The 27477-nt window shown below is 51.8% G+C and overlaps 1 protein-coding gene across 4 annotated transcripts; it reads right to left on the bottom strand.

Annotated features, from left to right (window-relative positions):
• Positions 1–1116: 1116 nt before the first annotated feature.
• Positions 1117–27477, bottom strand: RAB15 (RAB15, member RAS oncogene family). Of its 4 annotated transcripts, none has more exons than XM_017961247.3 (8): positions 27044–27477; positions 26526–26612; positions 7814–7874; positions 6904–6964; positions 6374–6451; positions 5604–5693; positions 3963–4028; positions 1117–3809 (listed from the first exon to the last, which is right to left on the bottom strand). In XM_017961247.3, exons 1-8 carry the CDS (start codon positions 27165–27167, stop codon positions 3651–3653), a joined length of 726 nt encoding a protein of 241 aa, XP_017816736.1. In that variant the 5' UTR covers positions 27168–27477; the 3' UTR covers positions 1117–3650. The 4 variants fall into 4 exon arrangements, with proteins under 4 accessions (XP_017816736.1, XP_021796998.1, XP_003901979.1 ...); XM_021941306.2 differs by lacking the exon at positions 26526–26612 and adding an exon at positions 9083–9297 and having other exon boundaries at positions 27044–27121; XM_003901930.5 differs by lacking the exon at positions 26526–26612.

Below are 27477 nucleotides of genomic sequence, written 5' to 3'. Positions count from 1 at the left end.
CAAAACTTTGCCCTCCAGTGATTCCAATTCAGTGGTTTCGAACCACAATTCTGCCACTGTTACTTGGTACCCTTAGGCAAATCTTTAAGCTCTTTTTATTGAGACAGGGTCTCTCTCTGTCACCCAGGCTGGAGTGCAATGGGGCAACTGCAGCCTTGACCTTCTGGGCTCAAGTGATCCACTGGCCTCAGCCTCACAAGCCACCACACTCAGCTAATTTTTTCTAGAGACAGTGTCTGTGTTGCCCAGGCTGGTCCCAAACTCTTGGGCTCAAGCAATCCTCCTGCCTCAGCCTCCCAGAGAGTTGGGATTACAGGCATGAGCCACTGCACCCGGCCAAATCTTTAAGTTCTCTGAGCATCTGTTTCCTTGCCTGTGGGACATGGATAGATAACCACCCTCCCCATCTCACACAGTGATGGTTAGGGTCAGAAGAGTTTATCTATCACTAGTGCCCTGTAAAGTGTAGTGAAGATCTTAAGACTACTATTGTCCTGCATTGTCCTACTCCTTTCTTCATTCAATCCTTATCCCCAATATTCTCCACCTCCATCAATTCCATATCCGAAAGTATGAAATACCTGCAGTCCTGAGCTCCCAGTCTGCCTCTGCTCCCCTGAGGTATCCAATCACAAATCTGAAAGATTATCCAGTCCCTCTTCATGCCTTCAGGAAGACCCATTCCTCACCCACACAAACAGATGAGACCATCCTGGCTAACATGGTGAAACCATCTCTACTAAAATGACAATGGCGTGAACCCGGGAGGCAGAGCTTGCAGTGAGCCGAGATCGCACCACTGCACGCCAGCCTGGGCAACAGAGCGAGACTCCGTCTCAAAAAAAACAAAAAACAAAAAAAATATTCCTGCTCATAGATGTTCAGCATCCTCTCAGTAACTGTGTTTCATCTTATTTCTGCAGTGCCAGGGCAATGGGGCTTTTCTTTGGGCCTCCCTGCAGGTGGTGCTAGGGAAGGTAGAGAAGGGAAGACAACCGCTGTTGCCTTCATCACTTCTGGAGCTGCTTCTACCAGCACTGCCTCTCTCCCTCCCACATCACTGCCAGGGTCCAAGTGAGACCTACCCCCAGGGACTCATCCAGGCAGCCACACCGGTGGTTTGAAATAGTCTTTATTTTGTAAACATCTGTGTTTAAAATAGATGAACCCTGCTCACAATTCATATATGGACCCAAGACACAATACACGAAGTTCACCCGTCACAGGGAGATAGTGGGGGCTCAGGAGCAGGTGGCGTGCCTGGGGCTGGCTGGAGTCTCAATACAGCAGGTGCAGAGGTGGTGACGAGTAAACAGGCCAGGAGAGCCTGCTCAACAGTCTGGGCCTCAAGACATGCCCCAGGCCACCAGAAGTTTAGGGTGAGCATAGCTGCACCCTAAAATCCCGATTCTGCTTCTGCTCCCATACCTTTTCCCAGTCATGGCCCTTGTGGGGATAGGGCCTATCAGTCTATAGAATCCCAATTCCATGTTTTCCCTTCCAGAACCCCTAGGGTACAGTACAAATATAGTCCTTCTTTCCTGAAGGGGCTAGGAGAGAAAGACAATGAATGGCACCCTGCCTGATCTTCAAGGAAAGCTGAAATACTGGTCCACAGGTTGGAGCCACTGCCCAATATAACTTCTCAAGTCCCTGGCTGAAGACAGACTGAGGGCTGGCATCACCCACCTCCCTAGCCCCAGTGTGATGTGGCATAGGTCTTGGTACCAAGGAGTCCATCCTCAAGGAAGCAACTCCAGCCTAGTCACAGCTTCATCCTAGAGTCAGCTCTCTCTGTTTCTCATTAACCAGTGATTTATAACTTCCTGCTCTCCTTTGCTTTCCACTATCTAACCCATACCCTGTCCCTAAGTCCTGAGCCACCCTCTCCTGCTGTTTCCTGGTTTGGTAAGTCAGGAGGAAAGGTTTGGTGGTTCTATCCCCACCTCTTTTTGGAGGAGTAAGGAAGTGGGGTTCTTACCCTTCACATATGTGTGCCCTGGATTTTGGTCCTTAGTTGATGAATGCTCAATACCCAGTTCTTTGTTTTGGCTGCAGCCACGCAATGCAGCTAATGTGTGGCTTAAGAACAACTCTCTTCCTAGGCCTCGCCCACCTTGGGAAGGCGGGCAGAAACCCCAGTAGGACTGGTAAATTACTTGTTCCATATTCAAAGGGCCTCCTACAAGCTACTCTTGGGCCATATGGGGTTAAAGAAACTTCCTGAACATAGCACTCTGGAGGAGGGAGTCCTCTTCCCTCCACCTGTAGCCACAGTGCAGTTGGCAAACCCTCAAGCCTACTGGGAGCTAGAGAGCAAGATGAGCGCTTTGTCTTAAAGGCCGAAGAGAACAGCACCAAGCGTTTCTACCCAGGGCCTTCCTTCTCTCTTCCCATGAAGGATTTGCCCTTCTCCCATAAACTTTGGGTCCCAGGAGAACCTTGGTTGCTGAAGGCTGGGCTCAGTCCTCTGCCTGGGAGTCTGAGGAAATGCTCTTCTTACCTAAGAAATGGAAGATGGGGCCCAGGAGGCCCTGCTGTTGCTACATTCCCCTCTGCTGTGCAAACTGCCATCCCTGGCCAGCTCTCCCTTGTTCTTAACCTGATACAAGTCCTTCATTTCCAAATGCTGCCCTTTCTGGAGTGCATGGTTGGCCTGACAGTGTCACTGACCCCAGGGCTCTCCTTGCCCCTGGAGTACCCACAGGCCTTGGTCCACGTCTTTAAATTCAGGAGTCAGGTGGAGAGAAATTGTGTTCATGCTGCATGGGAGGTAGAGAATGGAGGTGACTTTTTATCCCTGCCACCCCTCATTTTGTTTCCTTCTCTGAAGCACCTGCCTCTGAGCTCAGTTCCCCAAAGGGGCAGGCGGGCAGCCAAGCAAGGGCAAAGCTCTGGAGGGGGAGTGGGTAGAGGTAGGGCGGCCCCAGGCTCAAGGACTCCCCGGTTGCCGTTTCCTTCCTACCTCGATGCTCCACTTTCGCAGGTCACTGGGGAGGCAGGCCCATGGTACATGAAGGACAGTGGGGAGGGTAAGAGGAAGAAGCACCCTGTAGCCTTTGGCCCACCCACGAGGCAGGGTGGAGGGTTCTTCCTGGATCCAAGGGTGGAACCTCCCCACGAGACTGGGTCCATCCCCTCGGACAGGTTAGGAAGGAAGGAAAACGAGCTGCGACAGCCGCCATACAGCAGGACACACAGGGGAGCAGGTTTGAGGGGCTTTGATATGAAACGCACTGGAGGGGAGGGGTCAGAGAAAGAGAAGTAGGGGAAGAGAGAAAAAGCCAAGAGGAGACAAGATGCACGGAGAAAGGAGGAGCTGAATGTGGCCTGGACTCCAGCCCCGGCCATTGTCTGGGGGGTGCGGGGTGGTGAGTCGGTGTTTGCGGCACATCGTGGGGGTCATAGCAGGCCTGTGGCTGGGGAAACAGGCTGAAGAAGACCACTCCAGGGTGGACAGGTTGGGGGCAGGGGCTGCTTGAGATGACAGCAGAGCCGCTCTCAGGGCCAGGCAGGGGGAGTAGTGGCTACTGATACTCAATAGGGTCATCACACAAGAGGACAGCAGCAGGGCAAAGCCCCGGCTCCCCTGTCTGCCCACGGGCCTCCTGAGGGAAGATGGGTGTCGTGTGGGGTGCCCCACACAGGACTCAGCACCAGCAGGTTTTTGAAGAGTTTGCTGGGCCCTCGGGTTTGCCCTCCTCCTCCTCCAGCTCTGCCAATGCCAACTCATTGCTGGCACGTGTCCGGAGGCCTTCCAGCTCTTTCCTATGGGCCTGCAGCACCAGCTCCGTCAGACGCGTGAATGACTGGAAACCAAAGGGCACAGGTTAGTCCAGCATCTCCTCCTCTCCTCTGGCAACCCTGCAGGGGCCCAAGGGATGAGATCCATCTTATGGCTCCTCCTCCCGCCTCTGCGGGACTCAGCCTGAGAGCAGGTGCCTGGTCGCCAGGGCTCTCACCTCTTTAATGTTGAGGTTGGTGCAGGCACTTGTTTCATAGAAGTCCATGCCATACTCCTTCGCCAGCTGCAAGAGAAGGACATTTCTGAAAGAGAGTAAGGCAGGGGAGGAGCCCACACAACCAGGCACAGGCTTCTGCCACTGCACTTAACCATGCTGTGTTGTGACGATTTCTCAGAGTAGATAATTTCTCAGATGGGACTGGGAGCTCCAAGACAGGGTAGCAGAGAATGGGGGAAGATCCTCCACAAATACACCTCTCCATTCTTCCAGCTGCCACCCCACACCCCTCAACACACAATCATATATCAGGAGATAAAGACACCATCCATTGTGGCAGTGTGGCATCCTCATACAAAACATGGGCTCTGGAGTCCCACAGTCCCAGACCTGAGTAGCAGCACTGCCACCGACGGCTAGCTGTGCAATCTTGGACAAGTTGTTCATTCTCTGTAAGCCCCAGCTTTATCTTCTGTTAAAGGAGACTGAGAGTGTCTCCCATCCATGGTTGTGGGATGATTAAATGGGGTCATGCACTTAAAAGAGCTTGGCTTAGCACAGTGCCACACAGAGTGCTCAATAAATACTATCCTAGTAGGCTTTGCCTCTACTTTCATATTGGTCAATGACCATGTCTTATATTTTATACCAAACAATCAGTTTCATTTTAAGTACTAATGGAATGCTATTGACTAAGAAGGGAGAGGAAAACTCTTGAGATCCATGGACTGGGTGGATAACTTGTCTCAGAAATACCAATCTTGGTTGGGTGCGGAGGCTCACGCCTGTAATCCCAGCACTTTGGGAGACCTGGTGGATCACCTGAGGTGAGGAGTTCGAGACCAGCCTGGCCAATATGGCAAAACCCCATCTCTACTAAAAATACAAAAAAATTAGCCAAGCGTGGTGGCATGCACCTGTAATCTCAGCTACTTGGCAGGCTGAGGCGGAAGAATTGCTTGAACTCAGGAGGCAGAGGTTGCAGTGAACCAAGATGGCACCCCTGCACTCTAGTCTGGGTGACAAAGCGAGACTCCGTCTCGAAAAAAGAAAAGAAAAAAAGAAAAAGAAAAAAATAATGACCAATATTTCTTTCTGCACTCTGGGAGGATGGTCTCCCTGCAAGCTTGGACATTTCCTCAGTGCCATCCTCCTACCCTTTCCGCCCCCATGGCTTCTCCAACTGTAGCTCTTTGTCTCCTCATTTGCCTCCTGGCTCTTTCCTGGGTAAGAAGGACAGGAGTGGGGGAGTGTGGGGTGGGATGGGAGATCATTTCCTGACCATAACATGGCAGCTAGGCCTGGATGCTGTCAGAGAAGTTGACAAGCTGAAGTCCTTCATCACTAACACAGGGATGATCTCTTAAGCAGAGGGCAATCCTGCATTTGGGGACCTGGACTTGGGAGAGTTGCTGCCTATGACATCTTTGTTTCTGGATGGACCCTGAATCTCTGTGCTTCTGTCCTGAAACCCAGAGAACAAGCCTTCCGAGGATGGCCACTCCCCCAGGGCCTTGGGGTGCTGGGGACACGTGGGAGGACTTGCCACTGGGGAACCCACCCCTGGATCCCCGTGCTCAGGACTGGCCCTAGAGGCCCAGCAGAGGACCTGGGGTGGACTTGCCTTTTCCCTCCACTTACCTGCTGCCCTTGCTCTCTTCCCACCTGCCGTTTCTGCTCCTCGTCGGCCTTATTCCCAATAAGGATCTTCTGGACGCCTTCTGGTGCGTACTAGGGACAAAGGATGGGCAGAACAGCCAGTGAGTGCTGTCCCCTGCCCCATTTTCCCCACAGAGTCTGCACTGCCTCCAGCCCACCACCAATTCCAGAGCCCTAGGGACAGGGTGGGCTGACTGGATGCAGGTGCCAGACTTCCCTAAGTGCCATGGCTGACTTCAAGGGTATCATGGGGACAGCTCAGGGTAGAAGACACTCTGGCTAAGACTGGTGCTTCCTTGGGTTGGACCACTGGTATCAGAGCTGGAAAGGACATTGGATGTAAGTCCAGCCCTCATTCTACGGGAATTGGGGACCCAGAGGATTCAAATGGCTTCGCAAGGCTCCACAGCGATTGTGCAGAGCCAGCACTAGATCCCAATCTTGCAACTCCATCTGGTCCAAGATTCCAGGAAAGAAGCTGCTCACAGGGCAGACTTGGAACTAATTCATTTCTGGGGAAGACACAGCCACGGAGGCCTGGCAGGGTATGGAGAGTGAAGGCATGGCAGCTTCGGTTTCTTCCCCATGTCTTACTCACCCAGAGGTCTTCATCCAGGGCTGTGGAAGGCAAAGCTTCCTGGAAGCATTTGCTCGCCCACCCTGAGAGCTCCGGCCTTCCCATCTGGCCCTCGCCTTGCCTTCCCCGGTGAGGTACCCTCTCTGCGCCCCAGCAGTGAGGTGGCATCTCCTACCTCATCCACGTCACTGACCCACTTCATGATGTGCTGGTAAGAGCGCTCGCTGCTAATGTCGTAGACCAAAAATATCCCCTGAGAGAGAGAGAAATAGAGAGATGTATGTGACACGCACAGAGAGAGTGCAGTCATGGGGACAGAAGGGCCGTGGAACCTTAAAGGTTGGGTCCCACTCTCCCTTCTCCCTGCTCAGCACCCAGAAATGTCTCTTCTCTCAGACCCCACCACTGCCGCCTCCCAGGCCCGTCACAGAACTCTCTACAGCAGGAAGGCACCACATGCTATGACCCGGATATTTGACCCAGGATGGAGGGCAGAAATCAGGGGTGAGGGCAGGGGCTGCCTGCAGTGACTGAGCCATGAACAATGGACGGACAAATGATCAGTGAACAGCTGAAAGATGCCCTGCACTCCTCGAAGCAGGCGAACCGTGTTTAGGGGATCCGTGCCACAGACATCTCAGATACCCAGAGCTGGGAATGTGGGTGGCACCTTCCCACTTTGAAACCCTCAACGTGGTGGCTTACCTGGGCCCGCCGATAGTACTGCTTTGTGATGGTCTGGTATCTCTCCTGCCCTGCAGTGTCCCTGTGGGAGAAAGCCAGTCCCTCAGAGAGAAAGGGACCATGGGAACAGACAGGGAGGGGAAGAGCAGAGCTGTCCTCTTGCAGGAAAAACTGGGGAGCTGCAGGGTGAAAAACCAGAGGTGCTTGGATCCCCACGGGGATCTGCAGTCAGAGGCCTGGTCATCTGTGCTGGTGCTGACCAGGCCTGCGGGGCCTTGGCCCCTCCTGCCAACTGCCCTCCTGGCAGACACCAGAAGCCACAGCCAGAACAGGCCTTGGACAGCTCTCTGGAATCTGGCCACTGTGGCCAGATTTGTTTGGATGGGAGTTGGCAAGGGATGCTACCACACCCCCAGTCCCTATGGGACCTCTGAAGGCAGTGCCCATACTGCTGTGGAATTGAGAGGGAGCTCTAAACCCTGGCAAAGGCAGTGCTTCCAAGACTCAGGCAGAGAGCCACAGCAGCACCCTCTGCTACTGTGGAAACTGCACCGTGCTGTCCTGAGGAACTCTCTCAGGGTCTCGCCCTAAATGATGGGGGGTGTAGCCTCCTGCCCTCCAATCTTAACACAGTGTGGCACAGCCCAAGGGCAAAGCCTAATCCTGAGACAAATTCCCCATGGTTAGTGTGCCAATTCCTTCTCATTCCTGCCCTTTGGTGCTTGTAGTCAATCCCATAAAGTTTCTTAGAGGTTGGAGATTAAGGCTCATAGGAAGAGATAGGCTTCTGAGACTTTGCTTCTCTCCATCATAGAGGTGGTCGGTTATCCCAGGTGAAGCCTAGGAATTTTACACATGGCAGGGGCAGCTAAGGAGCAGCCCGAGGTACTCTCCTCCTACATCTGCCTCCTCCTCCTCCCCACCAACTCACCAAATCTGTATCCGCACTTTGATGCCGTCTACCTCTATGGTCTTCATCTTAAAGTCAACACCTGGAGAAAGGAAGAAAGCAAGAAAGTTAGAAAGGGCACCCATGAGAAATGAACAGGAAAGGGCCATGCAATCAATCATACTTGAAAGGTTTCCTTTCAGTTTAATTTGGCAAAGGGATGAAGTAATGTAAAGGCCTTCTTTAAGCAGGAACTGACCTTAAGGAAGTATCTGAAGCTTTGAAAGGGGCTTTCCTTCCTCCCTGAGCTGAAAGTTGCCAAAAGTGAAGGGCCTGGGGGACCAGGAGGAGGAGAGTGAATCTGGGGACATCTACTTCATCACTGCCTTACTCAACAGACTTAAAACATGTCTCATTCTAGTCATGTGTGAAGTCTTCCTATTTATACTTCTGGAGTGAATGCTGTGTTTATCCTTCCTGAAATTCTAATCTCTAGGAATAGCAACCCGCATTATTTGCCTGCTTTCTTGCCTCTCTCTCTCTGCCTTGTTAATAACCAGAAGGGGTCATAGTGCCAGACCATGGAGAGAGGAGGGCTCTTCCAACCCGTGATCGTACCTGAAGCCTCAGCACCCAGCCAAGGCCCACCAAAAAGGCCTCGTGCATCTTGGTTGCTGATTCACCCATTCACCACAGGAGGCGCTGTGGTTGACTAGAAGGAGCATGGGCTTTGGCGTCAGGCCTGAGCTTATCTCCTTACTCTGGCCACTCATAGCTCATTGCTATAACATCAGGCACCTTGCTTCACTGAGCCTCCATTTCCGCCTCAGTAAATGTCTTCATCAGGGATGTTACCAATATCTCAGAGGGTTGCTGAGGGAGCTGGATGAGATACAGCACCTGGCCCAATTGACTACAGCTGTCATGAGCTAGTGCAGGGCTGGGTACATGCGGGTGCTTGTGAGTGACTGTCATAGGACCAGATGAAGAGGTAGTGGCATGGCATGTCACTGCGGGAGGGAGAGGAAGCACAGAGTTCCCACGCTGTTTCATCCAAGGGCTGGAGGAGCTAAGCTGCCACGAGACACAAGAAACACGAGGGATTTGACAAACGCGTCCAGGGCAGAAACATATTGGAGAAATCTGCAGCAAGAGAAGTCAGCACCACCAGCAGCAGCCAGCTTGACTCTGAGTGACAACAGAGAGATGAGGGAGGTTGATTTGCTCACCATGCCTCTCCTCAACCCTAACTATACCAGGTACTATGCCCAGGGATTCAAGAGCTACGTCTAGTGGGTGAATTAAGCTTACGTCTTTGTGTACTCCCTGGAGCAAGGTCAGGAGTGGGCAGGATCAGCCACAAGTTTCAGATGGGAACATGGTAGACTTCTGAACTGTCTACCACCAGCTGCACTGCCTGGCCCAGGAGGCCTGAAGGTGCCAGCATCACCACTGCCACTCCACCTCCGCATCAGTTATTTGCCAAATGGGAGACATCTTCCCTTATCCGTGCTGTCCCCAGTTTTCTACAAAGGCAAACAAATTAAATTCTGTCTTTTCCTTCCCACCATCAAGACCAATCATCATTTAATTACAAGGGAAAAAAGATGCAGAACGGACAACCTGAACTAAATCGATTTGGTCAGACGTGAATCATTTTTCGCCTGCCCAAGCTGATTCATAGCCATTGAGCTGTACTTTTCCAAATGGGCAATGCCTGGCAGCCATTCTTCCGTGTGTGCAGAGAAAGAGTGAAGAGGAGGAGGGAAGAAGGAAGGAAGGAAGGAGAGAGGCATCAGGCCTTGGGAGGCAGTAGTATGCTTATTCCTGCCTGGATCAGTGGTTATCACGCACCTGTTTCTCCCCAGTACCTGGCATAGAAGGGAATCAAGACATTCTTGTTTCATGATATAGCACCTTCTCCCAAGAAGAACGAGAGGTTTTCTCCAATTTGTAATATACCTGGTTTATCCTCACACTAGCCTAGCAAACCTGGCCAAGGACAGTGCCTTGTGCAAAGCCATCACAAGGGGGACAGGAAGAGAGAAGGTTTTATTTCCTTTATCCCACAAACATTTACGGGAACTTCCTATGTGCCCTGCATAGTGCTCAGTGCAGACAGAGCAGTGAAAAAGACGTGGCCTCTGCCCTCAGAGAGCCTAGTGGAAAGGAAACAAGGGCTCAGAGAGGTCAACAGCTAGCCAGGGTCAGCACAGCACGTGCAGAGATTCCAACACAGGTCCATCTGTGCCAGAGCCCATGCTGCCCCTTGCACTGGTTCTTAGGGGAGCGAGAGGAGAGTCACGTGTAGTTGGCTAGGCATGGAAGCCCTAACTCTGCTTAGTTTTCTGTTTGCCTGTGGATGCTTGAGAAGGACTTTGCTAGGAGAGGAACTTCCAATATTAAGGTGAATTTTTCCCTGTGAGAGAAGAGGAGATGGAGGGAGACATGAAAGCAGGCAACTGTCCCTAGAGACAGGACTGACAAGGAGACAGGGTACTCCACTGGAAGTGAGGCTGGGTGGTGACTCCTTCCCTCCTCCCTTACTTCTTAGCTATGTGGCGGGGGACCAAGGCTGGGGAATTTTGGGGCTCACAGCACTCTCCGGCCTCACCCACACCCCACCATCTTGCAACGTAGGTCTTACTGGCCACCTGGGAACATGTGTTTTATTCACCTTTTGGCTATCCATATCCATTCACATATGATGGAAGAAACAGAGTAAGTCTATGTCTTCTGAAGGATTTTCCTTCCTCCCTCCCCACCCATACAACCTTTCTTAAATTTAAAAAAGGTTAACAGCCCAAGGATCTTCAAGAGGAATCTATTGCTTCTGGGCTCTGTTCCCACATGGCCTGGACCTTCCGTTGTGTCCACCTACCAGTCAAGCCCTGGCCCCAGTAACCCGTGCCCATCGTGGCTCCTTCCCTCTCCCTACGTGGCTGTTGGTTTTTTCCACTGCTGAGCACTGCAGGACAAAGTCAACACGCTGGCCTTATTGAGGCCTCTGCAGACGGATGCTTTCTCACCTTGGCCAGCCCTCGCAGCTGCTTAGCAAACTGTTTATTCACATGCGTGTTCACCTATCACTGTCCTCCCACTGAAGGCTTCAGCTCCAGGGCACCCCCTCCCCACCCCTGCTCCCCACCCCTGTAATCTCAGCTGTTTTATGGCCCAGATGAATGCCTTTCCTCTGAAGCCACCTCCTTTCTTCAGGTTTTCCTCTGTTCTCTCTGCCTTCCCTCAGGGAAGAGTCCTCTATCCACATCTCGCCTCTTTTCGGTCCTCATCAGCCCCACCTGGGTGCACACCCAGAGAGTCAGCCCTTTTTGTTGCATCTTTAGTATCTGTGGGAAGAAGAGAGATTCTCCATCTATCTCTGCCTCCAGTGGTTTAACATTCTGGCACCTCTAAGGGCATATTTCTCAAATTTCCAGGTGCATGAGAATCACACAGGGATTGAGTTAAAATGCAGATTCTGATCCAGTAGGTGTGGGGCAAGGCCTGAGACGCTGCAGGAAGCTCCCAGATGAACATGATGCTACTGCCCACATATCGCCTGAGTAACAAGCTGTTCTCAAAGTGTATCCCTGGACCCGCAACATCAGCATCACCTGGGACTTGTTAGAAATGCAAATTCCGGCCACACACAGTGGCTCACGCCAGTAATCCCAAGACCTTGGGAGGCTGTGGCGAGTGGATCACCTGAGGTCAGGAGTTTGAGACCAGCCTGGCCAACATGGCGAAACCCCCGTCTCTACTAAAAATATGAAAATTAGCTGGTCATGCTGGCAGGCACCTGTAATCCCAGCTACTCAGGAGCGGGTTTGGGATGCGGGGCTGAGACAGGAGAATCGCTTTAACCCGAGAGGTGGAGGCTGCAGTGAGCTGAGATTGTGCCACTGCACTCCAGCCTGGGCAACAGAGCAAGACTCTGTCTCAAAAAAAAAAAAGAAGAAGAAGAAGAAGAAGAAAAGAAAAAGAAATTATTGGGCCTTACCTCAGACCTATAGAATCAGGCCCTCTAGGTATGGGGCCCCGCAGTCAGTTTCAATAAGCTCTCCTGGTGATTCTCACACATGCATAAGTTTGAGAACTACATTTGGACAAAAGTTTTGCACCTGTGTCAAGAGAGGGAGCACAAGAGTTCTCTGTTTCTCAGTGTGTGCTTTGCAGAGCTTCAGCTTTACAATCACCTGGGGTGACTTAAAACAAAAACAAAAACAATGACCTTGACTTGCCTAGACCTACTGAATCATAATTTGAGGGTGAGGCCCAGAAACCTGTATTTTTAACAGCACTGTGGGTAATACTAGATAGAAGAAGGTTCAAGAGCTATATATGTCATGGAAGAAACATCCATTGGCCTGGAGTCAGAAAGACCTGGTCCAAATCCTGGTTCTGGCACTTGCTGTGTAACTTCAGGCAAGTCTTAACTTCTCCTAGCTTTGTTTTTGGTTTTTTTTTTTTTTTTTTTTTTTTGAGATGGAGTCTCACTGTGTTGCCAGGGATGGAGTGCAGTGGTGCAGTCATGGCTCACTGCAGCCTCAATCCTCCAGGACTCAAGAGATCCTCCCATCTCAGCCTCTGGGTAGCTGGGACTACAAGCGTGCACCACCATGCCCAGCTAATTTTTTTTTTTTTAGTTTTTGTAGAGATGAGGTCTCCCTGTATTGCCTAGACTAGTCTTGAACTCCTGGGCTCCAGTGATCCTCCCGCCTCAGCTTCCCACAGTGCTGGGATGACAGGCATGAGCCTCCGCACCAGGTCCATTTTCTTAAGTGTAGAAGGAGAACACCACTTCCCTCCCAAGGGCTGTGGTGGGATAAATTAAATGATGTCTGTGAAGCAGTGACAGTGTAGTCCTCTCACTCCTACCTTCCCTCTGCTGAATAAAGGCTTCCTGGGGAGTCAGGAAAACCAGCCCAGAGAACCCTGAAGTGGAAGGCATTACAGAGTCCCGGTCCCTGCTATCCAGCTACCCTTGCCAGCCAAGGGACTACAGCATCAGCAGCATCAGAGAGTGTGTGAGAAATGCACATTCTCAGGGTTCGCCCAGCCCTACTCACTCTTTGGCACAAGGAAGTTTCAGAACCACACCCAGGTGCATAGTGCTTATCTTTATAGCACACCCCTGAGCTATGGAATCCCTCAGCTCTTATGCGGCTCCCATGAAGTAGGCAGAAGTAGGTATTATCATTGTGAGCCACAGGGAAGCCAAGTAACTGACTCATGTTCCCACATCCCACAGCTGAGCTGGACGGGAAAGGTGGTGTCTTAAAACCTACCCAGGGTATACTTCACTCAGCCAGAGGCTTCCCAACCCTGGGAGGCTGAGGAATCTTACCGCCTTTTCCCGCACACCCTGGCATACCCGATACCTTTTCTCTTTTTTCTTGATGGAGTCTTGCTCTGTCACCTAGGCTGGAGTGCAGTGGCTCGATCTCAGGTCACTGCAACCCCTGCCTCCTGGGTTCAAACGATTCTCCTGCCTCAGCCTCCCGAGTAGCTGGGATTACAGGCGCCCGCCACACCCAGCTAATTTTTTGTATTTTTAGTAGAGTTGGGGTTTCCCTGACATTATGCAGCATCTAGAAGTGAGGCAGGGGGCACACGGGGAGAAGCCCGCTGCTATGGTCTGAAGGTCTGTGTTCCTCCAGAATTCCCATGTTGAAACTTAATCCCCAGTGCAGTGCTGGTGGGAGGTGAGGCCTTTGGGAGGTGACTCAGTCGTGATGTTACAGCCCTTATGCGTGGGACTAATGCCCTTATAAAAGAGGCCTGAGGGAGTTGTTCCCTCTTCTGCCATGTGAGGATGGAGCTAGAAGGTGCCACTTTGTCACAGAGACTTCTGGTGTCAGCCTTCACCAGACGCTGAATCTGCTGGCACCCTGATCTTGGACTTCCCAGCCTCCCAAACTGTGAGCAATACATTTCTCTTGCTTTAAATTACTCAGCTAAAGGCATTTTGTTACAGCAGCCAGCCCTAACTGACTAAGACACCCACCATAGCCTATTTTCTCCTTGCTCCTTGGCATGGCTCATGATTCCAGTAAGTCCATATTCATCACCCTGACAGTGTCCCTATAAGACAGTCTACTTCCTTTCTTGGGTACAGAAAGAAATAGGGCACAGAAGTGTTAAGAAACAAGCAAACCACCTTTACACAGCTCTGGCAGAGGTTCTCGGAGACGCTAGGAGCCCCAGGAGGAGAAAGTCAGAAAGATGGGCCCTCTCCCAACCAGGTGCCCAAAGCATGGAGAGCAGCTGATTGTTTTTCCCGGCACATCAGATATGCCCATCATGGTGCCTGCCACACCCTGTGGACCTTTCTGGCTAGAACAGCTTAGCCCCAAACCTCAGCTCAGAGAAGCAGGGCTGGGTGCAGCATGTTCTTTGTGGAGAAGCAGGTTCACACTGGACCATTAACAGGTTTGCTGGTGACCCACAGGGTGACCTGGCCAGCAGAGGCAAGGAAGCTTAGCTAAGCCAATCAAACCAGCTCACTCCAGGCAGGGCAGAGGGGACTGACCAGTTGGTAATGAGCAGGGCATGAGGTAGACAAACATGCAGAAAGGAGCAGAGACGCCTAAGGATGATGAACATGCTGACTGCAGCTGGGGCTGGGGACAGTGGATCTTAGCACAGCCACGGGTCCAGACCAGACTCCAGGTTCAGCCCATGGGTATCCGCAGAGCACACGCACCTTTTCTTAGTGAACCTCAAGTGCCTCAGGATTGGCCACTGCTGCCTAATGGCTCCCCCAAGCTGGTGGGCCAGATGCTTCAACAAGGGGACTGGAAGGCAGACCCCTAAACCATCGCTCCCTGCCCTTACTGCCCCTATTTTTGTCTTCTAGTCTCAACTACACAAAAAGAACCTAAGGGGCAGAGAATACATTTTGTGGTTGACAAAGCATTTGTTTTGTTTGCTTGTTTTTTAAATCTCTGCCACGTAGTGCCAGCATAGTGCCAGGCATAAAGAAGCAATTCCAAAACAAATTCTAAATAAATAAATAAATAAATAAATAAATAAATAAATAAATAGGCCAAGCACAGTGGCTCACACCTGTAATCCCAACATTTTGGGAAGACGAGGTGGGAGGATTGCTTGAGCTCAGGAGTTCAAGACCAGACTGGACAAGAAAGTGAGACCCTATCTCTAGAAAAAAATAAACAAACAAACAAAAACCCAGGTGTGATGGTGTCCACCTATAGTCCCAGCTACTTGGGAGGCTGAGGCAGGGGGATCACTGAGTCTGGGAGGTTGAGGCTGCACTCCAGCCTGAGTGACAGAGCAGGACCCTGTCTCAAAAGAAAGAAAGAAAAAAAAAAAGCAATTCCATGAGGGGGATCTCCCCTCAACCCCAGAGAGCATAAGAAGGGCTGTGTGCCTGAGGCTTAAGAGCAGGGGGACGTGTCCTGCCACCTGATGCCTCACAGACATTGGCAAGAAAAGTTCCTCAGTGAAGTGATGGTGCCATGCAACCATGGCCTGAGGCAGCCCCGGGCCCCATCCTCGTCCTGCTGTGACTCTGGCTGTGTGGCCTGTGCCCCAGCAGCTGCCAGGCCACAACTGGAGCCCAAGGGTGCTGGGAGAGCATTGCTGTTGGAGAACTGGGAAGACAGGCAGGGCCCTCCTCTGGGCACCGGGGGCAGGGGCAGGGGCAGGAGAGAGGGATGCAGCAGGGGAGACACTCGGCACTCACGTGGCTCCTAAGCTAGCTCGCCTTGGGTGGGCAAACAGGGAAGAACTTGATGCCTCCCCAGTTCAGCAGTGGAGGTGCTGTGACGCTTACAGAGAGGAGGAGGCAGGGCACATCCACGCTAAAGAACACTCCTTCCCATCACTGTCTCCCTCCCTAGAAAGCTCTAGAAAACATGGAGGAAGTATGGCTCAAGACACAGAGTGGCCTGGCCATTAAGAGCACAAATAGGAGGTCAAGTTTAGTTCCAGTCCTGCCTTTATCACTAATTACCTGTACGGTGTTGGGGAAGCCAGTTAGCCTATCTTTGCCTCAGTTTCCTCACCTGTAAAGTGGGGATGACAGAGAATTCTCAGAGAATTTTTTTTTGAAGATTGTGAGATAAGGTGTAAAACCCATAACACAGGGTCTGGCACGCAGAGCTTTATTAAATGTTAGCAGAAGCAGCTGTCAGGCCCCCTTAGGGAAAGATGAGATTAGCGAGCCCAGAGCTGCAGGAGGGGAAATGGAAAGAGCTCTAGGATGTAGAAGGAGGCTTATGTTGGGGAGAGGAAGGAGAGTGGGGCAGAGATGAAGCCTGAGCCAGTACTCAGCTGGAATGTTTCAACGAACAGAGGAAATGACGCCCCCTGTGGGGCCCAGATGGCTCCCAGAGTCTGGCTACAACCTACATTCTGGCACAGGTAAGGTGTGCCTACTAGTGGGCCAGCACCTCATGGGTTAAGGGCAGGTGCCAGCTTGCCTGCCTGCCAGCCAAGCACCACATGCTTCAGTGGAAACAGGGCTGCCTCTGGGTGCCAAATGTTATCACCAGGATCAATCACAGCCCAAAGGACCAGCAGTGCGACCTGAGCTTTTCATTAGTAATGAGACTCCACAATGAGGAACAACCTAATACACCTGAAACCCAAGGCAGACACCCAATCCCCGGGGCCAGGCCAGCTCCAGTTACCAAGCACAGGTCCCAGGAGTGCCCCAGCCCCTCCCACTGCAGGAAACCAGCATGCGCAGGCCATGTGCACCTCCTGTGGGTTGTGGCAGGAGGTCACCGCTAAAGAGGTCACCCTGTGCAACCCTAAAACACCAGAAAAGACCCCATTCACACAGGGATCCTGGGAGCTGATATGGTTTAGCTGTGTCCCCACCCAAATCTCATCATCTCTGGTGTATGCAGAGATGAGGGGTCAGTGCCTTAGACTAAGGTCCATGTTGCCTGTTGGTCAGAGCTAGTATCAGATGATGCCCATCAGCTCAGCCAGGTTGCTGGAGTGACCCTCCAGGGCCACCTCTGCAGCAAGGGCACTCTGGAGTAAGGAATCTCTAGGGCTCAAGCACTCCCTCCAGCCTCATCATCTTAAGAGTCTCAAGCCCGGGCATGGTGGCTCACACCTGTAAACCCAGCACTTTGGGAGGCCAAGGTGTGAGGATCACTTGAACCCAAGGAGTTCAAGATCAGTCTGGGCAACATAGTGAGACCACATCTATGCAAAAAATTAAAAAATTAGCCAGGTGTGGTGGTACCCACCAGTGGGCCCAGCTACTCAGAAGACTGAGGTAAAAGGATCACCTGAGCTTGAACCTGGGAGGCAGAGGTTGCAATGAGCCAAGATTGTGCTACTGCACTCCAGTCTGGGGGATACAGTGAAACTCTGTCTCAAAAAACAAAACAAACAAACAAAAAACAGTCCCAAGAAACCAATACTACCTATAACTTCCCTCAGGGAAGAACGGAAGTCCTCTAGGAAAATGCATTCATTCATTCCTTCATTTGTTCATTCATTCCTTCATTTTTTCATTCATTCATTCAAACTGTTATTGAATGCTTACAATGTGCCAGGAACTAAGCTAGGTACTAGAAGACAAGCTATGAACAGCACAAAAAGATCCTTTTCATCAGAGCTTCATTCTAGTGGGGAAGACAGATATAAGTAAAGAATACCTAATTTCAGAGAGCCATATGTGATAAGAAGCAACTGTGGGATAAAGTAGAGAGTGAGGAGACTCCAAGCACAAGTGACTTTAGACTGGCTGGCCAGAGAAGACATTTTGAGCTGAGACCTGAACGACAAGAAGGTACCAGCAGGGAGATCCAAAGAATCAGGTAGAAGCAGCAGCAAAGATCCTGTGGCAGGACACATTTCAGTCAAACTCATAGTTCCTAGGAAGAGGGTCAATGATACTCTCTCCTTTGTTACAAAAGGGGAACTGCAGCAAGGCCCCTCCCTTCTCTCAGATCTTGTGGGGACCCTCACATGTGCACCTGCATCTGTACTGTTTACTGCGTGTCTTCTAGCATCTGGCTTAGTTCTTGGAACACAGTCAGCAGTCAATAGCACTTACACTTGTCTGGAGGTGCAGACCTGAAGAATGCACCAAGAAACTTCTCAAACGCCAGTAAGGCCAACTTCAGAACTCCCCACTCCTACGTGATGCTGAGATCTCTATACACTGAATAAATGCCATGCGTAAAGCCCACCGTTCCTGTGTACATAGTAGGTACATAGTAAGTATACGGAGTAGATGATCAGGATCAGTGTTCCCCTTCCCTCACTTTTTTTTTTTTTTGAGACAGGGCCTCACTCTGTCACCCAGGCTGGAGTGCAGTGGTATGATCTCGGCTCACTGCAACCTCCAACTCCTGTGTTAAAGTGATTCTCCTGCCTTAGCCTCCCAAGTAGCTGGGACTACAGGCGTGCTCTACCACACCCAGCTAATTTTTGTATTTTTAGTAGAGACGGGGTTTCACCATGTTGACCAGGCTGGGTCTTCCCCTTGCTTTTCCCACTGCCTTTTGCACAGACCTCGCTAGAGCCTTGGTGACATGTGCAGTGTGCTCCAGCCACCCCATCTCACTCCCCATTGGCAGCTTCTGGAACTGGGTCTCGCCTCCCTAAGCCTGCTACTTAGGCCAGCGGGCACCACAGAGGCAGCTAATACCCACCAGGCTACTGACCACTCACTCCTCCAGCCTCCTTCTCAGGCAGGGCTGTGCTGACTGGTAGCAAAAGGTTCAGGGAAGAAGAGACTGGGACATGAAAACTCAGAAGCAAACATCTTAGAAAGAAGGGGGCTTCCAGATGCACCTGCGCTCACCCACAGTCAGCAAAGCAATCTCCTAGCAAGGGGCTTCTTGAACTTCAGCTGGAATGACCATGGTATGGCCACTCCAGCTGGCCCCAGCAAAGCTGAAGAGGAGCAGCCCCACTCGAGGTGTTCTCCACAGCACCTCCTACAGGGAAGAGCATGCGTGCTTCCCCTACCCCCATGGCCCCCGGAGAATCCTGCTTCGTCTTCCAGACTCCACTCAAATGTCACTTCCTCTTCGAAGACTTCACCAGCCTCCCCGGGAGGGATTTCTCCCTCCTCTGTGATTCCAAAGCATCCTGACATTTCTTTGGCATAATATTCTGCTTGTTTGGATGTCTGATTCCCAGCTACACTGCAAGCTCCCAGAGGGCAAAGCAGCATCCCGTTCATTTCAGACTCTCACTGCCTGGCAGCAGGTAGATCACTAAATATTATTCAACAAAGTTGAGTAAATAAAAACAAAAATGAGCAAGTGAATAAATGAGTGAATGAAGTCAGCACATACCTAGAGAAAAGATGGGCAAAGAGAAAATTTTAATCAGGGAAGAACAATTAGAAAATAACCCACTTTGGGCCGGGCGCGGTGGCTCAAGCCTGTAATCCCAGCACTTTGGGAGGCCGAGACGGGCGGATCACGAGGTCAGGAGATCGAGACCATCCTGGCTAACACGGTGAAACCCCGTCTCTACTAAAAAATACAAAAAACTAGCGGCCGAAGTAGCGGGGGCCTGTGGTCCCCGCCACTTCGGAGGGCGAGGCAGGAGAATGGCGTGAACCCGGGAGGCGGAGCTTGCAGTGAGCTGAGATCCGGCCACCGCACTCCAGCCTGGGCGACAGAGCCAGACTCAGTCTCAAAAAAAAAAGAAAATAACCCACTTTTAGGCCGGGCACGGTGCCTCACGCCTTTAATCCCAGCACTTTGGGAGACTGAGGTGGGCAGATCACGAGGTCAGGAGATCGAGACCACCCTTCCTGGCCAACATGGTGAAACCTGTCTCTATTAAAATACAAAAAATTAGCGTGGTGGTGCGCACCTGTAGTCCCAGCTACTCGGGAGGCTTAGGCAGGGGAATCACTGCAGTGAGCCGAGATCTCCACTGCTCTTCAGCCTGGTGACAGAGCAAGACTCTGTTTCAAAAAAAAAAAAAAGAAAGAAAAGAAAAGAAAATAACCCGCTTTTTTTGTTTTTGAGACTGAGTCTCACTCTGTCACCCAGGCTGGAGTGCAGTGGCGCGATCTTGGCTTGCTGCAACCTTCACCTCCCAGGTTCAAGCAATTCTCCTGCCTCAGCCTCCCGAGTAGCTGGGATTACAGGCACCTGCCACAACACCCGGCTAATTTTTTGTATTTTTAGTAGAGATGAGGTTTCACTATGTTGGCCGGGCTGGTCTCAAACTCCTGACCTTGTGATCCGCCCACCTCAGCCTCCCAAAGTGCTGGGATTACAGGAGCGAGCCACCACGCCCGGCCATAACCCACATTTTAAAGCCAACTATTAGCCCTTTCTATAGTTCATGGTGCCATGGTCACAGAGTTCTCAGTAATTTTTTTTTTTTTTTTTCCTGAGACAGGGTCTCACTCTGTCACCCAGGCTGGAGTACAGTGGTATGATCACAGCTCACTGTAGCCTCCAACTCTTGGGCTCAAGCAATCCTTCCACTTCAGCCTCCCGAGTAGTTAGGACTACAGGCACACGCCACTATGACCAGTTAATTACAAGTTTTGTTTGTTTTTTAAGAGATGGGGTCAGCCAGGTGCAGTGGCTCACTCCTGTAATCCCAGCACTTTGGGAGGCCGAGGCAGGTGGATCACCTGAGGTCAGGAGTTAGAGACCAGCCTGGCCAACATGGCAAAACCCTGTGTCTTCTAAAAATATAAAAAATTAGCCGGGCGTGGTGGAAGGCGCCTGTAATCCCAGCTACTCAGGAGGCTGAGGCAGAAGAATCGCTTGAATCCGGGAGACGGAAGTTGCAGTGAGCTGAGATCGAGCCATTGCATTCCAGCCTGCACAACAGAACTAGACTTCATCTCAAAAATGAATAAATAAATAAAATAAAATAAAACAGGGCTGATGATTAGCCCCTTCTTCCTCAGTGGAAGGAATTACGTGTCCAGGAAGCCCTGTGTTCCCCTTGACGAAGCTCACTGATCAGAGAGAAAACCCTAGGAGAGGGCAGAGGCCTATACAGAAAACTGGCAGTTTCACAGGGAAACCGGTGCAAAGATTGGATTACAGAAGAAGGCACTCTGAGAAGAGCTGGCAATCAGGGTAGAAGGATAATGGCCAAATATCAGCTTTCATGTTATAAAGCTCATCACCAGCCTGTTTGGGGAGCAGGGAGAAGGAAGAAGGAGGAGGAGGAAGGAACAGAAACCAGGGAGTGCAGGGAGGCGGAAGGAACTGGTGCTCCCAGCTGTGGGTACATCTGCGGATCTGTGAACGTGGCACAGATGCAGAGCAGCGGAAACCCTCTGCAGGCTTCAGATATGTTCCTTCCCAAGGTCATGTCCTTGGGGAAGGGGTGGGAGGCCAGGTCTGTGCCTGTGTCAGGAGGAGAAACAGAGGCCTGAGGCAGAGTGATGCCTGGCAGGGGCCCAAGCCTTGAGACAAGGCCACCCCATCCTCTTCTCTCAGGTCACCCCACTGCTTCACACCTCCTCACCACCTCACTCTTCCTTCTCAGACCCTGGCACTGCCAGGGGAAGGGGGGTACTAGAGCAGAAACTGAAATGAGACACAGCTTCCTATGCACTCCCCTGGAATGTAAGTCAGCTCCTTGGTTTCTCTCTGTTTTGGTCACCACTGTATCCCCAGATCTTAGCATGGCACCTGGCATGTAGTTGGTGCTCAGTAAATAGTGCCTGAATGACTGAGGGTACAAGTGGTGGATACGCAGGATAACCTCCCAGCACGCTAACAGTGTATTCATCTCTACAACATTCTTATAGCTAGGAATAATCATAGCCGGGCATGGTGGCATGCGCCTGTAATCCCAGCTACTCAGGAGGCTGAGGCAGGAGAATCCCTTGAACCCGGGAGACGGAAGTTGCAGTGAGCCGAGATTGTGCCCCTGCACGCCAGCCTGGGCGAAAGATCGATACTGCATCTCAAATAAATAAATAAATAAATAAATAAATAAATAAATAAAATGATAATATAATGATAGCATCTATTATTTTATCGAGGGCTCTGCCAAGTGCTTCGTATGCGCTAGGCTCTATAATCTTCACAACAATCTTTAAGAAAGACTCTGTTACCATCTTCAATTTACAGATGCAGAAATGAAGCACAAAAATGTCATCAAAGTGTCTGAAGGTCACAGGGCCAGTAAGGCCACGGGAAATGTGCATGTTAATCTGGGCTCTTTCCATTCTGCTAACTGCTTCTCACCTTCCCTTCCTTTCTGGGTACCAGGGGAACAGAGTAGGTAGAGACTGGTCTCAGGCTGCCTGAAGGCTGACACAGACCCAGCCCTGACCCTCTCACAACATCACACTGCATTTGCCCCCAGCTCCTCTCAGTCTAGAAACCTGCAAACCCCAGGATCCTAGTGTCTAAGCACAGGCCCCAGTGTCTGTTAGGTCACTCGGTTCCAAGCTTGGATCTAGCCCCACCCCCTCCCTCACCCTCTCCCACCTCCTCAGTCACAAGCCCTTGCCCCAGGCAGCCAAGCTAGTCCCAACAGAACTCCCTGAGAAAGGTGATGTAGCAGCAGCAACCCAACCTGAGAAAGCACCCTGAAGCCACAGCAGCCCAACCCGTCCAACCAGATCACCCTCCTCCTCACCCAGAAGGAGTGCAGCCTGGAGGGTGGCTTCCAAAACCAAAGGTCCAGGGAGTAGGTGACAGGTCTACTCAGGGAAGACTAAGGATGGGAGGGAGAAAACCAACTCCTGAGGGAGTGAGGTAGCTCATGCCTATAATCCCAGCACTTTGGATGGCTGAGGCTAGGGGATCACGAGTCCAGGAGTTCGAGACCAGCCTGGGTAACATAGTGAAACCCCATCTCTACAAAACATACAAACATTAGCTGAATGTGGTGGCATGTGCCTGTAGTCCCAGCTACTCGACAGGCTGAGGCAGGAGGATTGATTGAGTTTAGGAGATCGAGGCTGCAGTGAGCTGTGATTGTGCCACACTCCAGACTGGGAGACTGAGTGAAACCTAGTCTCAAAAAAAAAAAGGAAAGAAAAAGAAAAGAAAAGAAAAGAAAACTGAAGAGCAGTCTCTTCAGTTTCCATTCGTGGTTTACATCATCTCACTCCTGGCCACCATGCAGAAAGGTCCTCAAAGGTCCCCTGAACATAGATGTTCACATGTATGATACCTTCTCCCTACCTGGTCATGGCACAGGTCCCATGAGATTATTTCAGAAGTTGCCAGGTTGATTGGTTTGAACCACTCCCCATTCTGGAAGGAAACTAGAACAGGTGACTGTGTGGAAGTTGGTGTTGGTACCACTGGGGGTGAGGGGCCATTCAGAGGTTCCTCCATGCCCAGATACTACTGCAGCCCCTGACTAGTCTCCCTGCTTCAAGTCTTAACCCCTTCTTCCAGCCAACCTCATTAGTACCCTACTCAAAACCCCTCCTACCATTGCTAAGGTTCATGTTCCACCTCCTTAGCCAGGCTCTCTCAATGCCTTCTGCCAACTGGTCCCTGGGTTCATTCATTAATTTAACAATAGGCATTGAGATCTGCCTGGCCCTGTAGTAGGGACTATGAAAACAATGAGGAATAAGATTTGGTCGCACCATCAAGGCACTTATAGTTTGGGAGACAGAGAGAGAAACAGAGGAATGTTCTCGCTTTTCTGAAGAATCCCTTCTGTTGCAGCTAAACTGCCTAGAGCCCCACGGACACCCACTCAATCCCACCTCTGTTATCTCTGCTCATGTTACTCCATCTGCTCCCTTCTGCTGCAGGAACTGACAAGCAGCCCACACTGAGGCCTAGCTTCAGCCTTCCCTGCCGGTTCTAGTCCATGGGGGCCTCTCTCTTCCCCAGCCTCCTACAGCATGGAGTCGTGGGAACGGCACTCACCCATCCCATTCACCGCCCTTCTCCGGCTGCCTCATGGTACATCTTGCATCATAATTTAGCTTCTGATACCCACTGTGAGACCTTCATTAAGAGTAACTGTAATGATCATAATCGATCCTTTACATTTGAAGAGTGATTCACCGAGTACTTTCAGATATCTCATTTTGGCACTAGCTTTTTTTTTTTTTTTTTTGCCTTTGTCTTGCCTCCCCATCTAGGTTATGGGCTTCTGTGGGCAGGAAACGTAGACTGCGATATGTCTCTAAAATGCCTGGCACAGAGGTTGGTAGTGAATGCTCAATTAATTTTTTAGGATAGTCTTTTGGGTACCCCTCTGCACCAACCCCCAGCCAGGCCAGCACAGCTGCACAGGAAGGAAATGCCTGTGGCAGAGCCAGTGGCGGGGCCACCTGCTGGCCAGAAAGAGGCCAGAAAGATGAAAAGGACAGGGGGAGGGACACTCAGTGTCTCAGTCTACCAGGGAGGCCTCTCACTGCTCCCTGGCAGATCGCAGGCCATTAAAGTGGAGTACACAGTAAATCACAAAAGTACCAGCCTAGGTGATATCCACATGAGCCAAGAAGCCAAACTATCTTGGCAGTAACTGGTGAATAATTCACAAAAAAAGCCCCTGAGAAAGGTGCCTCGATCAGTGCCCGGCATGGTCATGTAATGTGTTTTAGATAATGCACAATTTGAGAAGAGTGACTGTGGGTATTATTCATCTGGGAATCTCTCGGTCTCAGTGCAGAGCCTGGCATACAGGACATACATTTTTAAAAAATAAGTGAATGACTATGACTTGGTAGCACTCATTTCGCTGGCTCCTTGATTTGTCTCCTGGCTGCCCCTCCTACTTCCTTGAGAAACTGTCCATATCACTTAAGGAAAAAGCTTTTCTTGACCATCCAACTCTTTCCTTTAAGTTTTAGTTAATGCTGAAAAACACGCCCAAGATAAGGGAGAATCCCAAGTCCCTTAATAAGCTTTAAATAAGAAAGCATTTAAGATACCCAGTGGGGCAGATTTTAAAAGGCTGGTGTGAAGAAAGACAGGTTTCTTTCTATTCCATGGAATCCAAACTCCTAGAATCTTCTGTGTCCTGTAGAAAGGGGAACCTGGCCATCAGAAGTGGAGGAAGAAATTTGGGAGCCATCTTTAGGTTTTAGGCCAATATACCAAGGGCCTTGAGGGGAGACAGTGCTGCAGAGACACTCCTACTCAGTTCACTGATTCACCTATGTGCCCAAAGTGGTCTGCCCTGGAGGGTTTGAGGAAGTCCCTGTGACCTATCTAGTGTTCACCTATTAGCAGAAGGTGTCTAAGAAGGGAGATTACAAGAGGAAGGGACAAGGAGAAGGGTGGATGATTAGGTGTGAGGCAATGGACTCTCTTTAAGGAGAGCACCAGCCTCAGAGGGCCATCCTGGTATTTTAGAAACAGGGGTGCCCCCAAAAAGGAGTGTACATGTCTCCTAGGGAAGGCTGCCTCCCACAGCACGAAGCAGGAGTCCCAGAGCTTCTGAAATGAGGTGGTTGAATGAAGCCCTCAAAGGGAAAAGTCCAGGTCACCCGAAGGACTTGGAATGTGACCAGGAGAGCAGGTGCAAACAACAGCTCTTCAGGCCAAAGCCAGGGCCTTCCAGGCAGCCCACAGCTCTCTAGAGATAGCTCAGTAGTTCCAAGCACCAGGCCTTTCTCAAAAATAGCCATTCCTAGTTTCCTTAAGGGATAACCCGCCGCCCTTTGTCCCTGAGCCCACAACCTGTCCTCATACACCATCTGGTTCCTCTGCCACTCCCTCCATCACGCCCATGCCTTTCTCCTGCACCTGCCTCTTCCCTGAGTCCTCCCGGCAGGCACAGAGCCTTGGTGTCTAGAGGCTCCCCTTCTTTCTGCAATGTCTCTCACCCAAACCACGGCTCAGCCCAAGCTCCTAGGTTTCCTAAGAGTTGGCCTTACAGCTCCTGTGAGAAAGACAGACAAGTTCTGTTCCCTGACCCTAAGTCCTATTGTTTCACCCTTAAAGTTGGTGAAACAAAGAGAGGAGACCCTAAGAGCGCAATGATAATGGCAACAGCAGTAAGAATGATCAGCATTTATCCAGCTTCACCATGTCTCTGGCTGTGCTAAGCGCTTAACAAGCATTATCTTATTTAATACTGACAACAACTTAGGAGGTAGGTGCCATTATTATATCCATTCTACAGATGAGAAACTAAATAAAGCTCAGAAGTTTAGGCGATATTCAAGTTTGCTTTGCCCCAAAGTGAGGTCTCAGGTCTCTCTGACAATAAAGCTGGCTTCTTAACCATAAGGTTCTGTTCCTCCTGGCTGTATCTATGTGGTCCTACTTCTCTCTGGGCAAGGAATGTGTGTCGGGGGAGGAAGGGGGGATGGCGTGGACATGAATCCTCAAGAGGAAGCTGAGAGCTGCGGCCGTCCCTGATGGCAGCAGGGACTTCTAGGAGAGCATTCCAAATGGATGACCAGTCAGCCAGCAGGTGTTTCCAGGGGCCTGGGCAATGCAGAGGCTACTCCAGGGCTGACCCGGGCAGCAGCTGAGGATGAAATTCCCTTTACTCAGACTTCTCAGGGAGGGGGCCCCTCACAGCCTAGGAGCGGGAGACTGTCTCAGAGGGGAGGCCATGGACCCATTCCTAGAATAGGTGACCCATCATAGTGCTGTCCGGGATGCCACCGGGCCTTGTCCCTCTAACCACAGGCTCCAGCACTGCCAGATGAGAGATGCTCTCAGGCGGGTCCTGCCTGCCTTCTGACCCCTTAGTCTGGGCAGGTATTCCTGACACTCCTCCAACCTCTTTAGACTCCCTCAGAACAGACGTCTTGGCTCCTCCTCTTCCCAGGCGCAGGGGCTCCTCACCCTATCTGTGTCCTCCCCCAGGTGTCCCACCTTACCTTCCCAACTCTGCCCTGGAAACTCGATCCTTGCGGCCCCTCCGTACCTTCTCTCTTCTTCCCCCCTTCGCCCCGCGCCGGCTCCACCTTGGGTCACCACAGAACCAAGGCCGCCTCAGAGACTCCGGTCTCCACCCTGACCCCCTTTTCCCCAGCACAAGCTTTACTTCCCCTCCCCCTGGGGGTGTGGGGACGTTATTCCAGCGGCTACGATTCTCGCTACCCCAGCTCGGGGTACCCAGGCCTACACCCGCTCCCCTCATCCCCGGTTTCTCGGTTTGATGGGAGGGAAGGCTCCCCGGCGAGAGGCGGGAGACGCCACCTCTGGTCCGGACGGCAGGCAGCAGAGACCCCCTCACCTGCCAAAACCTATGCTCACCCCGAGATTCATCCCGGACTCCGGACTCCCGCGCCTCCAGCCGGAGGGGCTGGCAATTCCTCCCCAGCTGGGGACGGGGGCGGCAGGGAAAGGGGCCGCGGGCGGGGAGGGAGGGGCGCCCCGGGCCACCGCCCCTTACCGATGGTGGAGATGTGCGAGGAGTGGAACTCGTTGTCGGTGAAGCGGCACAGCAGGCAGGTCTTGCCCACCCCGGAGTCCCCGATCAGCAGCAGCCGGAACAGCACATCGTACTGCTTCGCCATGGCTGGGGCCGGAGCGGCCGGGGGCTGCGGGCGAGCAGCGGGCTCAGCCCTGCTCCGCCGCTGCCATCGCGGCCCGCGCCCGCCCGGGGACGCTGCGGGCGGCGAGGAGGACGCCGGGCCCGGCCCCCGCGGCGGCCTCGCCCGCCCGCCTGCCCACTCGCTCGCTGGGTGCCGGGAAGCGCGGCTGCAGCGGGAGCCCGGCGCGGTGCCCGCTCGACTCGGCTGGGCTGGCGCGCGGCGGTGGGAGGAGAAAGCGGCGGCGGCCCCTGCCCGCCCCTTCCCCTGCGCCGCCGCCGCCGCCCCGGAGAGA

This window comes from Papio anubis, chromosome 7 (genome assembly GCF_008728515.1).
Source record: "Papio anubis isolate 15944 chromosome 7, Panubis1.0, whole genome shotgun sequence".
Classification (NCBI taxonomy): domain Eukaryota; kingdom Metazoa; phylum Chordata; class Mammalia; order Primates; family Cercopithecidae; genus Papio; species Papio anubis.
The sequence above is the reverse complement of the archived record's forward strand: the minus strand, read 5'-3'. Positions and strand labels throughout refer to the sequence as shown.

Excerpts from the sequence above, each read along its gene's own strand:
- RAB15 (XM_017961247.3), bottom strand. The coding sequence starts at position 27,167 with ATGGCGAAGCAGTACGATGTGCTGTTCCGGCTGCTGCTGATCGGGGAC. Across the intron at positions 26,613-27,043 it reads CTCGCACATCTCCACCATCG|GTGGAGCCGGCGCGGGGCGA; the intron begins GTAAGGGGCGGT and ends TGGTGACCCAAG. Across the intron at positions 3,810-3,962 it reads CCAACCTCAACATTAAAGAG|TCATTCACGCGTCTGACGGA; the intron begins GTGAGAGCCCTG and ends TTTGGTTTCCAG.